Source organism: Ricinus communis, chromosome 2 (assembly GCF_019578655.1).
Source record: "Ricinus communis isolate WT05 ecotype wild-type chromosome 2, ASM1957865v1, whole genome shotgun sequence".
In the NCBI taxonomy this organism is placed as follows: domain Eukaryota; kingdom Viridiplantae; phylum Streptophyta; class Magnoliopsida; order Malpighiales; family Euphorbiaceae; genus Ricinus; species Ricinus communis.
In genome coordinates, this window is record NC_063257.1 from 11,652,389 (window position 1) to 11,671,218 (window position 18,830).

Genomic DNA, 18,830 nt, shown 5'->3' on the forward strand with positions numbered 1-18,830 from the left:
TAAGAAATCAAGATGGGTTGATCCTGGAAAACTTGATGGAAAATTATGTCTTAATGTAGTTGAGTAATATAGTATTGAGATCAATTAAAGAACAAAAAGAATCTAATTGAATAATTAAGGATTGAAAGATCTTTTTAAATAGAAAAAGTTTACAATACCGGACTGAAAATCAATTGAAGAAGAATAAGAATATAATCAAACTAAACTTGATGGGGATATATGTTTGTATTTTGTAATTAGTACAAAAAGTTTATTTCACATACACCTTTAGGTTACAACTTAGTTTATATATATATATATATATATATATATATATATATATATATATATTAATGTCCAAACCGGGCCTAAATATCTAATCTTTTATCTTCTTTTTTCGAGATTGTGGAGTTTAATAATACAAAGCTTTAACTGCTACGACTTCTATTCTGATCCAACTCTTAGGCAATTTGCATAAGACTGGTGGGTAGAAAAAGAGTGAGTAAAAACTTAGTGAGATGACAAACAAATAACAATAGAAAACTGATAAATAACTTAATATCATAATTCGTACTATAAATATAATCTGAAAACTGTTAACCAGCTAGACAAATGTTAATGATAAAATTTGATAATTTTGAACTGATCTTAATAACAAAATTACAATAAAATCTAATATACACTTATAGATGTACCCCGACAATCCTCGCAATAATGGACGCAAATATGTCTTAACTAGCAGGCTAAAGCGCAAAATCTATGTCATACATGCCTCCCAAAGATGACCATCGAGTTTACGCCTTAAAGGCATATGTATACTAAATGTTGCCCCAAAGATAATATATCATTTGTTTATGTTACTGAATCAACACCTAACATTTAATGTGTGAACATTCAGGCTACATAAATGAATGTATACTATTCATCTAGTTGTATAAGATCTAATTTATAAATATCACAAAAATCCAAACTAACATTATTCGTCCCCAAGTTCTATTGAAAATATTTCAATCTTTTCTAGATTGAATTTACTAAAAACAAGAATTTTTCTCATAAAAGCATTTAAATAAAAATTATACATATAATATAATTAAAAATTACAATGTTATGAGCTTATCCAGTCACCTAATATGTAGGATCCGAACTGACTATACATTTCACTTAATTCACTAATTTTACTCTCTAAACAACTTTCGAGCACTTAATCCTATAAATCACATATATACATAATTTAAAAATAAATTTAAATTCTATAACCTAATAATTCTTGTCTAATATCTATTATTTAATTCTAACATTATTTTTATATAATCCTATAAATTATCTTCTTATTTAATTAATTTCATCGTAAATTCAGCAGTATCTCCTCTTTAAAGCGGACTAATTCTCTCCATAAAACGAGTCCATTTTCTGTTAATAACATTTTTATAATTATAGTCACATGTTTATAGTCAAGTTGAATCTAAAATCCGTTTTTTTAGCTTGGAATCTTAAACTACTTACTATTCTCAACTTATCACAATTCACAAAATATTAATATCCAATTCAACTTAATATAACTATTATTTAATTAAAATTTCCAATAAAATTACTATACAAGAATTATTAGCTACTTAAAATACTAATTATTTAAATTATACCTAAATAAATTCAATTAATCAATATAAATTAGCTACCAAACTTAGTTCAACCAAATTAAATATTTAATTGTCTACTAAAATAATTAATTATTGATAATTAACTTAAAATAATTAATCACATGATTAATTATCTATTAATGAATCCAATTAGACCAATCATACATACTTTAAGTTAATCTTTCAATTATTAATTAAATTATTACAATTACGATTTACTATCCATTCACTAATCACATTTATAAAAAGAAAAATCATTTTCTTTACCAAATTAACAATTAATTGAAATCAATCTTTAGTAACAAAATAACACTTTTATTGCTAATGATATCTTTTAGCAGTAAAATTAGTTGCTACTAATACTCAATTTTTAGTAATGAAACAAAATTCTAGTTGCCAATGCTATACTTTTAACAACGAAATAGATGCTGTCAAAAATAATATTTTGGCAATAATAAAATTTCGCTACTAATTTGAAAATATTAGCAACAAAATCTATTGTTACTAATATTAATGTTTTGGCAACAACTCAAATTTTATTGCAAATTACTTACGACAACGTTTTTTAGCAGCAACATGCCATACCCCTTATATTTGCTGCTCTATACTTACAAGAACAATTTTTTTGTATTTTTAGCAGCAAAAATTAATGCTGTTAATTTCAGTATTTCTTGTAGAATTAATCTACTAATACTTAAGCCTAGAGTCAAGTTACTTACTTTTAAGGCAAAAATCATATTTGGGCCTCTGAACTTTACATTTTTTGTAACTAGGCCCATCATATTCTAATCAGTGTAATTAGACCCTCTAACTAAGAATTTTATTGTCACGCGGCCCTTAGCTTAATTTTCCAATAAAATAACACAATTTTGGCTAACGGTGTTAAGTTGTATAATGTAAATAAAGGGCACCTAATTTGTGAAAGAACAAGAAATGGTTTATAAAAGAGGGATTTTAGATTTAGGGTTAGGTTATTTTGGAGAGAAAATCATTAAAGCTTGAAATTCGAAATCTTTCTGTGAAGAAATCAAGCAATGGCATCTCAACTAGAAAGCACAATGCCACATCAAAGCCAAACTCCAAGCACATACGAGGTTGGAGGCAGCAACAACTGTAGAGATCTTTTAAGCTTGAAATGCATGTGTGGTTAGAGACTGAAACTGATGATAGCAAGGACAAACAACAACATGAGGATAAAGTTTTACAAATATCCTCACTACAGCTTAAGTTTTGGAAAACTTAAATTTGCATTTTGGTTTGAATTGAGAAGTGAATTTTTTATTATCTTTTGTTTTGTAGTCCCACTGTGATCATTTTTAGTAGTATGATGATTAGATTAGTGAATGCAACGTGAAATTGCTATAAGTAAGGGAAATGAATTGGCTTGCAAGGTTGGAGTAGTCTCATATGCTTAATACTGAAGATGTGAATAATGAAATGCAACTGGTAAATGATGAGTTTAAAGCTTTGATTAGAGGATTTCATTCAGAGGTAAAAGAGAGAATTGAAGCTGTTAAATAAGAGATGGAAATGGTGATTTCAAGTGTAAATGAGGTTGTTAAGTAGGAAATTATTTTATTGAGGGCCAACCTGATAGAGGTGTCAAAAAATATGCAAAAAGTGAAGAAAAGTAGGGATTTGTATAAGGCTTTTTTCTTTGCTGGTTTAGCAATTGCTATATATGCCAAGTTCTTATTGTAGATGTTATGTACTTGCTTATGTAATCCTCTTTATTTATCAATGAATAAGGTTGATGGGATTTGAGTAGTATAATTTTAGATTCGTCTTGATAAGTTATCAATTGCCTGTTTAAACTGCTTGCATATGGATAATATAACAATTTGCAATCAAAATCTTAGAAAAATGAGTATAGAACACCGGGTTTGCAAAAAAAAGAGCTTACATTAACAAAATATAACCAAATAAATTGGTGAACATAGCATTACTGACATAAGTATACAATGATCAAATAATTATCCTGCTTTTTTCTAGCTTGGAATTGTTACACTGGTTACAATTATTAACTTGTCATAAGTATACAATGATCAGCGATCACAATATAAGCAAAGTGATATCATTTTTTTACTAGCTACAATAACCGTAGTATAAAAAATACAGTTACCAAATTACAAAATTCACTAAATGATCAAGTTATAACAAAGCTCGTGCTGCCTTCTCTTCACAACATAGCAGTTGTCCTTTAACAATTCCCTTCAAGAAACAACCATCCGTTCCAAGTATAGGTCTACACCCATCTACCCATCCTCTCTTGCTTCAAAATGGATATAAAATCTCTTAAATTTCTTACTATCACACTCAACAAAGTTATCAAGCTTCACTACACAAGTACTTCCTAGGTTACTGGTTTTAATTTCTTGAACATATTCATGAAGCTTTGCATACTCCACTTTATAATCACCAACCAACTCATCTAAAACTTTTTTTTTCACTACCCTAGCAATTGTGAAACTAATAGTCAACTTTAATTATGTTCTACATAGTGCCCTCAACTCTTTTAATTTAATCCTAAATTGTTTCATGAGTCTTGATTTGAGGTGCCTAGCTAGATAAGAACTTGTAGCCATTTTATTTTTTAACATCCTATAACACTTATGAGAAGGATAACATGTCTTGATAATTAGGTTCTCATCATTTTTTTTCCTTGGACATATATAATGTCCAAGGACAGTTAGGAGACCCTTCACACTTGGCCCTAAGTCTTCTTAGTTCATTCTTCTTCATAACCACCCCTAAACCCTTCAGAATAGCATATCTAGCAGTTGCATCTCTCACTTGTTGAGTGTTTAGAGACACTATTCCTAAGCAAAATACTAGAACTGCACTGTGAGGATCAAATCTGGTCAAACCACTCTTCTTTCTTAAAGCAGAATCCCCACTCTCCATATCACGCTCACTATAATATTCCCCTTCATCACTACTGTCAAAATATTAGGAACTATTCCTATCACTTTCATTAGATGAGCCTCCAACTTCATCATCTTCAGCTTGCTCAAGTTCATCAACCTCATTTATTGGTGGCTCAGCACCCACAACCTCCTCCATTTTCTTATCTTTTCTTCCTGCTTTTTTCTTCCTATGAAATTCCTTTACTTTTGCCCTAGCTGCTTGCAATTCTTCATCTTCATCTTCATCATCAATTAATTGATTAACTGGAATAACAAACTCATCATAAGTCTTATGAGGTATGCAATCTAAGTCAACCTCTTCTTCTTCTGAATCACTAAACAAATTGTTTACTTTATCAACAGTTTCACTATTTAACACTTCACTTTGAGTTCCTTCACTCTCACCAGAAACATTTACAGTTTCTTCCTATTATTACCTCCTACAACTTGCACAAATGGTTGGTCCTTGTGACCATCATCTGCATTAGCATCTGAAACTGAATGATCTATATATAGATCAAGAACAGACCCATTCAGCATATGGCTAATCAAATCTAAAAGGCATTTATCACTGTGTATGGTAACAAATTCTCCAATCAAACCACTTTTATAATAAAGGCCACCTATTTTCTAACACCCTAATTTTTTAATATAATATATTATATTAGAGTAAGACATCTCATTCAAGTTTAATTTTTTCTCTACACAGTCTACTACCCCACCTATATACTCACTCTTACTACCTTTCCTACTTATACTACCCTTGTGATGGATGTCCAGAACAATGAACACCTCTTCCATTATGTATTTTAACAAATCATAGTAAATACAACAACATTCCATAAAGTTAGGATATTAAGAAAATATAAAGCAGTAAACAAGTTGGTGTTAAGCTTCCATGCATAATAGACAAGTTCTAAAAGGTCCCGACACAAACCCTAACAAATACATCCAAAAAATATCAATATGGGACCACATGCATAAAAAATCCTCAACATTTACAGTAAAAAAAAGCAAGTTGGGACCACTGTAACACAAAAGAAAGTTACACATCGAAGAAGACAAAAATAATGCATATACCTTTTTGTCGCTCCCTAAAGAACAACTAACCCTTATGTTTCCTAGATTTACTCAAGTGTTTAGGGATAACAAACCAACTTTGTGATTGAAAATAAGATTTAAAGGATTTAGAGTTTATTTTTCCTATTTCAATCGAGTCAATTAGAGATTTAGATGGTGTATACTCCATTTACAATACTCAACAAAACGATGTATTTTGCTTTAAATAAAACGCAGTGTTTTATGGAGAGAGAATGAATTATAGATTTAGAAGCACTTATCAATTTCTTCCACGCTCCAAAATATAGAGACTATTGTATACACGCTAATGGTAGTTTAGCTAGGGGCTTTGTGATATAAGTATTCTTAGTTAGAAAGCCTAATTACACCGATTAAAACATGATGGACTTAGTTACAAAAACCATAAAAGTTTTAGAGGCCTAAATATGGTTTTTGCCTACTTTTAATATCTACATTACTTGAATTCTTTACTTAACAATATTTTAATTATTTTGGTACTTTGAATTAACATAATCAATTCATATAATATTTTACATCAATTATTAATTTACTATTTCTATATAATATGCTATCAAACTAGAGTACATTACAACAATTTTCATCCAAAACCAATTCCTATGCTTCAATTAACATATCATCTATTTTCTTAATTTCTTTTATAATTCTATATTAATATAATATATGAAAATAAATTCTATAACTTCATTTCCTCATTATTTTTAACTCTCATATATCTTAACGTACTCTTCTATCAATTATATACATTTTCAGATATCAATTTATAAATACTACTAATCTTTTAGATTTTTTCAAATATTCATAATACTACATATTCATTTTAGAACATATATGTTCATTCTATAATTTTTTAAACTCTAAAATTTCAGCCTAAAATTTAATATTGAAGTATTAAAACTAATTACTCAAAATACTTCAAAAATTCCTAGAGAATTATACATAACTCATTATAACTTTATCTAAGAATTAAAGTTGCTATAAATTTATCAATAATAAGTAGAAATACTAAAAAAATAATATAGTCAACTTCAGCTCACCACAAATCTCGCCACGTGGAAAGTGGAGCCCACACGTCGTCTTTCCGATGGAGTCGATGGACGAGCTCCTCTAGATTTGTTGGTCTCCTCAAGGGCTTTCTAAAGCTGGTCTCACCTCCCCTAATATCTTCCCTCAAATGCTGACATCGAAGGTATTTCCGTCATCTCTCTCTTCTCCTAACCCGTCGTACTGACGTCGAAATAAGGTGATTCCGATATCGGATGAAAGCTGAGATGATAAGCTTTCCAACGAGATTAGCCACTCTCCCTAAATCTAAGTATATCTCCATTTGTGAAAAATTAGAGTTTCTTTCTCTATTTAGAAACTAGTATAATTTTTTTCTCTCTAAAATAATTTTTTTTTTTGGTTAATCAACCGCAAAACTATTATGCTTCTTATCACAAATTTATAAACACCAAGAATCTTTAATTTGATTAAGTTTTGGATGGAGTTTGAAGTGTTAATAATGGATATGATGGGATCAGGAAGAAGAAGAAGTGTCTCTTTGTGTGTGGAGATAGAAAATATGAAAGAAAGAAAAAAGAAATGAGAAGGATGGTTGATCTTAAAAAGAAAATGCTCCATTTCTCGAAAATCTCTGCAGTTTATCTTCCAAAAGGAGAAAATGAAGAAAAAAGAAAAAAAGAAAAAAGGAAAGTAAAGCAAAGCTTGAAGAAGACCAAGAAGCTTCTAAACATATGAGATATTTTTCTCAAAACAATTACTATTTTAATGCCTTTAGCTTGCCATATTCTAAATACTAAAAAACTAATTTGAGTTCTTCAAATAAGTTAAAAACTTAATGATATATGGCTTTCTTTTAAATGACTTATTTAAAGACTAAAAAGTCGATTTGTGATTTAAAATAACCATTGAGTAAAGCGCGAAAATCATCGAGTTATAAATTAAAAGAGCAACAGAATTGAAGGATATGAACACAAATTCTTACTATTCAAGTGAGTTGTTTCTTTATACTTCTTGATTGTAGTGATTTTTATTTTTATTACTAACTAAATTGAACTTTTTATTTTTCAACTTCATGATCTCCATCAAAATAAAAGGACGAATTTGTATTTTAAGCCATAATTTAGGATCCAAGTTATACTTTTAGCTTGACACTCGAATTCAAGTTTATGTGTAATTTTATAATTTTTTCTATTAATTTATGGATTAATAAGTTATACTCCTAATTCAATAATGATTCTAATATCAGAAGATAAGATTTTATTTTTAGTATTATATTAAATAAAAAATTGGTTTCTAATTAGACAATAATCTTACATAGAAAATTATATTTTTAATTTTATATTAACCAATAAGTTAGTTTTATAATACTACAATAATTTCTAGTCCTAGAAAACAATAGTATCGACTATTTTATACTATTAATTTATATAATATCAAAAATTGGTTAATAAATATTTTTATATTATTACATTAATAAAATTCTAAAATATTTAATACTTAAAAATAGTTAATTTATTATTATATTTTAAAATATTATAAATAATTATAAAATATCAAAAATTTTATTAAATTTTATTTATAAATTCAATTTATATTATTATTTATAATCAAATAATAATATCAGTCATGCAATGCTCGAATAAACGACTAGTATATATTAGTTTTTGAGACATAAAATTTGTTTGATATGTGTCACTATTTTGCAGGTTTTTGTTTTGACATATGTCACTGTTTTAAGAATTCTTATTTTTTATTTTGATACTAGTTGTCTATACGTGCGTTACACAGCTATTATTATTATTTTGATTATAAAATAAAATTAACATATAAAATTTAAGTAAATTTTTATTATTTAATATTTATTTATAATATTTTTGAAAATAGTAAATTAAATATTTTTAAATGTCATTTTTTATTTTTAGAATTTTAAGATTTCATTAATGCAATAATATAAATTCATTTTAAAAGTACTTATAAATTAATTTTAATATTATATAAATTAAAACTATCAATGTGATTGATATTATTAATTTTTAGGATTAGAAATTATTATATAATTAAAAATTATTTTATTAGTGAATATAGTATTAAAAATTTATTTTCTAGAATCATAATTATTATCTAATTAAGAAATTAATTTATTAGTTAATATAATATTAAAATATAATTATATGTTATTTTTTATAATAGAATTAGAAATATTATCTAATGAAAAAATTAATTTATTAATTAAAATGATATTAAAATATAATTAATACGTTTTTTTTTAGAATTAGAATCATTATTTAATTAGGAATGTACTCATTAATCAATCAATCAATAGATTATTTAGGATAGAATTATAATTATTAACTAATTAGAAAACTAATTTATTAATTAATATAATATTGAAATATTAGGATTAGAATTACTATTTAATTAGAAATGTAATTTATTAATTAATAAATTAATAAAAAATCATAAAATCTTGCGAAACTTGAATCTTATGTGTAAAAGATAAATATACATATCAAAATAAAAATTCTATCTATCAAAATAAGTACACGTATCAAAAAGTTTAGATTTTAGAAATTAATATATATATATATATATATATATATATATATATATATATATATATATATATGAGATTTAAACTTATATGTAACTTTATAATTTTTTATATTAATTTATTTATCAATAAGTTACATTCATAATTAAACAATAATTCTCATTCTAAAAAATAATATTTTAATTATGATTTTAATATTGTTTTAACTAATAAATTAGTTTTCTATCTAGACAATGATTCTAATTTAAAAACAAAAGTATATTTTTAATATTATATTAACTAATAAATTAATTTTTTAATTATATAATAATTTTTAAATTTAAAAAATAGTATTATTAATTATATTTAAAATATTAGTTTATATAATACTAAAATAAAATAATAAATATTTTAAATTTGTTATATTCTATTGCACTAATAAAATCTAAAATATTGATTTGTAATTGAAGAATATTTAATTTATTATTAATTTTTAAAATATTACATATGTTGAAACTTGTATTAGATTTAGTTTATAAATTTAATTTACATTATTATTTATAACTAAAGTAATAACAACGATCTTGCATGCAACACATGTGCAAACTACTAGTTTCCTAATTTAGCTTATCAAAAACTTGTAACTTGACCTATATAAGGATAAAATAATGAAATAAACTAAAAATAAAAATAACCTTACAAAATAATGAACTGTAACAAATAAAATAATTTAAAGAAAAAAGTAATCTTCTCTACAATCAAATTGTGATAAAAACATGAGAATCACAACAGAAAAAAAAGAAGAAAAAAAATCTATTGTTTCCTCCTATCTATTATTGAAAAGAAGAAGAAGAAGAAGAAGAAGAAGAAGAAGAAAAAGAAAAGCTGTTTGCCAATGAATAATGAAGCAACTACTTCTGCCCTATTCTATGATTGCCATTTCCAATTAGTTACTCTTTCTTTGCATTCTTTATCAGGAAGTGATCAGGTTGAAATTTCTATATATATATATATATATATATACACACTAGTAAAGGAAACCTGTATTAAGAACCATTTGCCATGAAATTTTGAAGGTTTATGACCATCACAGTTATATCATCTAAATTGCCTCTGCTAAATGACATATCTACAAGCTTCTTGCATGCTGCATCCACTGAATTCCGGCCTCTTAAAACTGTATCTACTGCTTCTTGCTCATTTACCTGCAAAATTTCCATAACTATAACAACTTATTTACTTGTTAAATCCTACTTAACCCACAAGAGTTATTGTCATAATCTTTATTAAACTTTATGGATTTTGAGTGTTCTTTATACATGCATTTAGATGATTAAGATTATTAGTTCAGTTTTGCGAAATTACGTTTATTACTTCAGAATCAACTGAGCTAGAGAATTAAAATATGAGCACTATTGATATTTCGTAACTTTAAAGATTTGATGTTAAAAGTCAAAACTTGTTAGTTAAGTATTAAGGTTCTATGGTTTCACTTTTCTGATAATTTTTTTTTCTTAAATAATAAAAATGTTTAGTCACAAATTATGATAAAAATAAGTATTTTACCATTAAATATTTTTGATTCATAAAAGTTCAACTATTGTTATTTCAATCAGCCATCATTATTATAATTTTTGTACCTAATAATGTAAGTCTATAGCTTATCAACTTACAATGCTGTTGTTTGATCGTCAAATCAATTTTGTTGGATAAGTGACTATTTCCATTAGTTTAATAGTCAAATAATGAAATTAGAAATTGTTAAACTTTAGATGCGAACAATATGATAATAATTATACACGATTAAAACTTTTTAACGATGAAATACTTATTTTTATCACAGTTTGTAACTACGTCTATTTTCTGTGTGCGAAAAAAATACATATTTAAAATTACTAAAGAGAGAAACCACATTGTACTTTTTTATATTCTTTTCTAAATACTATATCTCAAGAATAAAATTTATCTCTTTTAAAATTAAGAATTCTTTTTTGGCTAATTGCATTAAACAATGAAATAATAACATATATAAGATAGTTATAGAGTTCAAAATATGTGTCGTTGGTTTACTACTGATTTAAACATATTATTCATCTAATAGTTAAATATAATATGCAGAAAGCAATAATTATTTACATCTAAACTATTTAATTTACCCCCAAACCCTTCCACCTTTCCTTCTCATATACTAACTAAAAATATAGAAAGAAATACACATACCTTATCCCAAAGTCCATCGGAAGCCATTATCAAGAACTCACAATCAGAAGTTAGTGGAACCCTTTTGATCTCAGGCTCAGAAATTACCCATTCTTTCAAATTTACATCTCCAATAGCTCTAGAAATTGCCAGTGATCCTTGAACTCGCCAAATCCCATTCCGGCAATGCACAAACCCACCCTAATATCCCAATCTCAGGTAAGCATTTACATGTTTGTAAAAGAAAATTAAAAGGGTCAGCTGTAATAAATTGGGCAATAAACTTACAGAATTCTGAATGCGAAGACGCTCATCTTCCCTGCTAACTCGATGATCAATTGTTAATGTATCAGCTACTCCTTTCCTACTCAATACTACTCTACAGTCACCCACATTTGCTACATGTAATTCTCCATCTCTCAATAGCACACTAGCTGCACAAGCTCCACTACTTACACCCTGTAAGAGAAAATTTAATATGATAATTAGTATCTATTTGTACCGAATATAATTGACACCCCCGGCAATCTGCATGTATGGCTAGATTTATATAGAACAGAATTCAGTTTGAGAATAAGTATATATTTTTATACTAATAAACTTAGAGTTATTTCTGCGTGTAAATATCCGATAAGTATCCAATTAAAAAGTAATATATTTTTTATTCAAATGATTATTTAAGTTTTATACGGTCCGTAATGTGTATATATGGCTAGATATGCAATCTAATAACCAAAACAAGAAAATGCAAGGACTAATATGGTTCTATTATGGATGTATATTTTTTAATAAGAAAGCCTATAATTGAGATGCTTTTAGTTACTGAAATTGGGGATATATAGCTCTCAGCCTAAACCCCATTTTGTTTCCAATTCATTGGTTTAGGTCAACAATCACACACATCTTAATATACATATGTTGAATATGTCACATGATTCCTTAGCATGTAAGATTATTGGCATTGAATAAGAAAAGCAGTAAGTAATGTGAAAGCTTAATTGTACCCATATTTTCAAACTTCAGATCCCATATTTAAGTAGTTCAAGATTAAGACCAGGTCAAGTCATTAATTATTGAACAAGTACAGGTGTTAATCAAAGTTTACCTGGCTAAGAAACTCTCTATCTGTAGTCAAGTAACCGCGGCGAATGGCTTGTTCTGGTTGGTAATTATCATCTTCCTTTCCTACAAATTCAAGATCTTTTACAATGTTCTTTCCTAAATTTTCTGCTACAAAATCAGCTGCTGCACGGCCTCCATGTCCATCAATCACAGCAAAAAATGCCTGCATTATACACATATTAATGAATTGAAACAAGAATGAGCATGTAAAAGAATAATTAATGCAGTCTGATGTAAGTTAGAAACTTTTACCGTCTGTATTGGATAAAGTCTAAAATAAAGAAGACCCAAAACAATAGAAATGATAGACTGGCTAAAAATTTTAAGATTGCACTACCTGCTTGGAATCTCCTAGAATATCAAGCATCACTCCATACCCATCTTCCATGACTTCTCTCCTACCTTTCTTGCTAGCTAAAAAGAAATCTTTTCCTTGAACCTCAAATTCTTTGTTCTCCAATTTCTTGTCTTTCTCACCAAATTCTAGCTTTGGACAATATTCTGGCACAAGCAACCTTGCAGGTCTCTTCTTCAGCTTGACAGCCCCAACCTTTTTCACACTCAAAGAACTCTCCTCTAATGAGTAGCACTTATCATGCAAACCCTTTTGGAACGCCTCGAAGTGCATATTTTCTTGCACGATTTTCTCTTCCTGAATGAGCTTCTTGTTTTCCTCTTGTAAATTTATATCGCTCAGATCTTTTCGTTTCCTTTCGCAACTACTGTGGCCGGTTTCTTTCAAAAAATAATTATGTACACCTTCTTGTTGTTGTTCAAGCACAAACTGGTTAACCCATGAGAGAGGAGAAGGCAAAGAAAAAGAAGAAGAAGAAGAAGGAGAAGAAGAAGTAGGAGAAGTAAGGCATAAAGGAGCCATAACAATGACCTTTCTTAAGGTTTGAAGCAAGTATACGGCAAGAGAAATAAGAGAAAAACCCCATACAAGATCTTCTAAGTGTACCATATCTTTTGAAAAAATTCTTGTGGGCGCAGTTGCATGAGAATTGCTGATAGAAAAATAACAAAAAGGAAGGTTTGATTCATGCAAACAAAGAAAAATATTAAGGAAGAAACAAAGGATTTCAAAGGGGCTTATAAGAGAGAAAAAGAGGTGAGAAAAGAAATAAGGGCAAACAATAAAATCTGTGATGGAGATGAATAACGGGTCAAAGAAGGAATTGTAAGTAACGGATTTAATAATTAATTTGCAGTAGAAAAAAGACATAAAAAGAAACAGAGAAAGCAATGCATATGAAGATGAGACATTTTAAAAAAAAAAAAAAAAAGAAACAATTGACAGATTCAAAGCCAAAGAAATGGTCATACAAAGGAAGAGAGGAGGTTTTGTGTTGGGAAATTAATGCATAAAAGTTTTCATTTTTTAGGTTTAGAGGGGTTTTGCTTTTGCTTCTTTTTCTTCTTTTTATTTCTTTTTCAATGATTACCCAATTGGGGAAACTAATAATTGTTGACTTGGTTTACAAAATACTGGTTTCATGGACGGTTTGAATCTGTCAGCCTATCCTAATTTAGTTGGGTTGGATTTATATCATAATATATATATATTTATATTCTTTTCTTTCATCTCAGGTTATGGTTTCGTGTGTGTTCATATGTTTGGGACCCGGCCCATCCTTTTGATTTAGTCGGCTCAAAAATTTTCTCACCCCTTGTCATTTTAATTATATATATTTTTTATTAACGTATATTGCTTGTAAATATTAATAATTGAATTTATATAAATAAAAATAAAATAATAATTAAATTTATAAAAATAAATATTATTAATGTTATAAATTATATAATTTTAAATATATTAATATTTATTGACTGTATTGCACGTAAATATTAATAATTGAGCTTAAATTTAATAAAAATAAAATAATTACTAAATTTATAAAAATAAATACTATTAATGTTAAAAATTATATATTTTTAAATTATGATTGGTTCATCTAAATTTATTTTGGAAAACTAATTAATCCGCCATAATTGTATTAGTTGAGTTAATTTTTCAATTTCTAAATAATTAAACTCAATATTTACATAAATTAAATTAATTTAAATTAATATTACTAAATTATCATTAATAAGTTGATTCTTTATATCCATAATTTTATTCTCCAAACATCTTATCATATGTTTATTTGATAAATATGACATTCAATGTAGATATTTATAATCTCCTAAATTGATATTCATTTTACAAATATATTGTATATTTTTTATTTTGTTTATATTACATATACAATAATATGTACTATAGGTTAATTTTATCACGGCTTTTTATAATGTGTAAGCAAAGATAGTTTATCTTGTGATATTTTATAATAAAATTGCATATAAATTAAAGAAGTTTTCATTAATAGCTTCTTTTTTATATATATTTAGTCCACTTGATACTAATTCTTAATGGACAAATTAAAAGAGTTTCTATCGATGAAATTAAAGAATCATTCATTATTTTAGATAATAACATATTTTAATTATGATTTTTTTATTGTAATTTTTTCCTTATTATTTCAAAATTAAATAAATAATTGAATAATTTTATATTTTTATTCATGTATTTTATACGTCATATAATATAATTATACATATAATAACTTAAATGACTGTTAAAAATAAAAAGTTTCAATAAAATAATATTAAAATATTAACAAATTAAATTTAGAAAAATTTTGAATTCATTTTAGGTAATTTTATCATTTCTTGTTTCTTGTCTTTTTTTATTTATATCTTTTTTCTTTTAATAATTAGATTTTCTTAAATCTAGTTTCAAAGATTTTATTGTTTATTTCATTTTCCTATTCAATATGATTTATATTATTTTTTATAATTTATCTATTTTAAGTGAAACTCATGATTGAGTCAACTTTTTAAAATATTGACTCCAAATAAATTTTTAGTAGTTAATACCACATATTTGTTCAATTCTAAAAACATAAAACTTTTAATGCTAGCCAAAATATAATTTTATTGATATTTTATTAGATTTATACTAATCTTTTAAAAAAAAAATTGGATTTTCATTCAATAAAAATCAATAGCTCAACTTTTCTTTTTTAAAAAAAAAAATAAAAATAGTCTTTCATTAAAAATGATTAATAAGTACAACTAGTAACATACAATTAAACCTGAGTGTGTTCAAGAAATGTAAATTAATCTTGTTATAAAGATAAGTTTGTTCTATGAGCTTCATTGACCATATTGATAGAACAATTGTATTCAGCATCTTGGCTCTGTTTGGAGCATCGGTAAGAAACACATTCCACTTAGTGGCTATAATGAGCCGCAAACTGACTTTATTGTCATTTAATGAGTCTTTAAACGAGTCTAATATTTTAAATACCAGAATCAAACTCATCCTAACTCCTATGATAGAATGCAACCATAGGAAAGACAAACAAATTTCTATAAAGAAAGAAAAAAATAAAATATTCATAATATTTAATCAACAAGATTAACAAACAGCTAAGAAAAGTAAATATAAAATAAGATCCTAAATGAACTTTCAACCAAATAAACTCAACTTCATTGTTGGAAGGCCTTGATTTATCTTTAAATGTTTAAGCTTTAGCAGTCATGTGATCTTTTTTCAAATTTACTACTAAAGAAACATAAGGGAATTTACAATCAAAATCAATAAGTCTGACCAACTCATATCAGTAAGATGGAAATATGATTTAATTATTTTATTATGATCGAAAAATATTACTAGAGAAAAAAAGAAAGTAGGAAAGCAAAGAATTGAAGTTAGTACTGTTGGCGGCAAAAAAAAGTCGCCAACCATAGCAAAAAAAGAGAATAAAAAAGAGAACTCGGGCCATTAGGATTTGAAAATGACTTGCCAATAATTAGGTTAATGTTTCTAAGAAAATGTAGATTTGTCATATAATTATTTTACCGGTTCTATCCTAATTATATATATATATTTTAAATAATTTATATTATATATTTGTATCATTGTTGATAATTAGATTTTGTATCTCTAAAACTAAATTATAGGTAAGACTGATTATTTAATTTACTTAAATAGCTTTAACTTCTAGACAATTAATTTTTATTTAAACTTCTAATCCATTAAATTAAAATAAAACACTTTTATTTTATTTAAAAGTAGTTGGACTCATTAGTTTTCATATAATAAAGGATAACATTATCATTTAGGTTGAATGAATAAAGAGATTTTATATAATTTTATAAGATATATTTAATCTTGATTACCAATTGATCATGTCTAATATCTATTATACTATAAATTTTAAATAATTAAATAATTATATTTTTTTTTCCTTTTAAGAATAAAAATCTAAGATATTTTTTTCAAGTTATTTTTACTATTAATTAATACATAACATGTTAGTTTTTGTTTTTCTTCATTTTTTTTTCTTATGATGTCTATCAATATGTACTCGCAAGTGTAGGAATCATTCCTATAGTAAAGGTAACTTCACACGAGGTCGATCTCACAAGGAACTGTGAAACAGTTATTATAAAGACTAACTATCAAATAAAAATACTGAAAATAAATCTAAATATTCTAAATTAATATTTTGGAGAAGTGAGATATTCATAAAATAAATATAATAAATTATAAAATAAATATATAATAATTATGATGTATGAAAACTATATGATAAAACTAGTATTTAGTCTAACCATTTACTTAGTAATCTCTTTATTTTACTTTAAGCCTAGATCTAATGAATGAGATAGTGATGTGCCTTTTTCTTTAATTGCTCAAACTAATGATGCAAAAAAATTTATACAAATATATATTGAAGTAAAGATGGTGTCTCTAATACATTCAACCTAGATATTTCCATAACAAGTATTATTATTAAATTGATATGATGGTCAACCAATAATAATAAATAAAACTAACAGAGATATGAAGATAAAGAAATCATTCATCAAATAAATAAATAACAAGGTTCATATATAGTAAAAAGACTAAACTAAATACTTATGAAACTAGCCTGACATATATAATTCAATAGTCATTGTAATTAAATACAAAGACATAGAAACTAAAGAAAAAGTAAAAGCTCCTTTTAAATCAAGAATCTTTCAAGTAGGAAGATGATTAATCATCACTCTCAATTTCTTGAAAGTTCATTAGAACTTAAAAGAAGAATAAATAATTAAACTAAAGTGTTTGTGGAAAATGAACTGTAAAGAATTGCAGAGAGGGAAATAATGGACAGATATAGACTTAATGTGCATATCTTGTTATATAACTGATCTCCACTACTTGTAGAGATTCCTCTTGTAGAGTCCTTCTCCAAGTATAATTTTTTTTTTTTAAATTATCTCTTACAACTTCTAACTATCCTAACTTAAGTAAATAACTAAAAATAGTCCATAATTATAATTAAAATACTTAATTAATTCCCCATTGAGCCTTAATATATTCGGCTAGGCCTGTAAAATTAGTAGTCCATGCGTTTTTAATTCTCGATCTTGGCAGCTACAACTCTATTTAAACCCATTTGTAAGTATTTAGCTCATATTTTTCTTTTTTGGCTATTAACACCTAAAATTGGACAATAAAGTTAAATGAGATAATAAACACACACATAATTATATATATAAAATATACAATTAAAATACTAAATTATCCTAAATATATATATAGAATATGAATCTATCACCCTCTTGTACATACACATATGTGTGTATATATATATATGTGTGTATGTTTGTCTTTTACATTTAAGTAAAATTGACAATCGATTTATTAAATTAATATTTAATTTCTATTGTGTTTTTCTTTTTTTAATAGAATTTTAGTTGTTTTTTTCTCTATGATCTTATAGTGTGATGTTTATATATAAATTTATTTCTTATATTACTATCATCTATTGTCTTTTCTATGAATTTATATTAAATTAATAAAAAAATCAAATCTATCAATTTTAATAACACTAATTACAAATTTTTTTCAGTAAATTTATTCGTTCTCTTTGCACTTTTATATATTTTATGATTATAGTATTATAAATTGACCAATTAAAGAAAAATTGGTATTAAGGAGCTTCTAAAGTCAAAATATTACAACATAAAACAATATAAACACAAAAAATTTAAGCTATGGAACTAAAATCCATTATAAATCTAACTCTTAAGGGGTTTGTAAGAGTGGGCTTCAAGCCTAATACAATATAAAAATCAGGCTTAAAAGCCCGGAGCTACCTCAACCTAGACACCTACAAGGTTAATGAAACTATAATAAAATTCCTGATATATCCACAATCTTCTAGAGGCGTAATATCCTACATTCTGGACCACATTATAATGTGGTCTAGCCAAGTACAACACGTGGATTAAAATTTTAATATAATTTCTTAA

At 26.0% G+C, this 18,830-nt stretch overlaps 1 protein-coding gene across 1 annotated transcript; it reads right to left on the reverse strand.

The window, feature by feature from the left end:
• Nucleotides 1–9,810: 9,810 nt before the first annotated feature.
• Nucleotides 9,811–14,134, reverse strand: LOC8277160 (probable protein phosphatase 2C 74). The gene is made up of 5 exons (XM_002525462.3): nt 12,814–14,134; nt 12,460–12,639; nt 11,643–11,813; nt 11,376–11,555; nt 9,811–10,360 (listed from the first exon to the last, which is right to left on the reverse strand). Exons 1-5 carry the CDS (start codon nt 13,699–13,701, stop codon nt 10,202–10,204), a joined length of 1,578 nt encoding a protein of 525 aa, XP_002525508.1. The 5' UTR covers nt 13,702–14,134; the 3' UTR covers nt 9,811–10,201.
• Nucleotides 14,135–18,830: the final 4,696 nt, after the last annotated feature.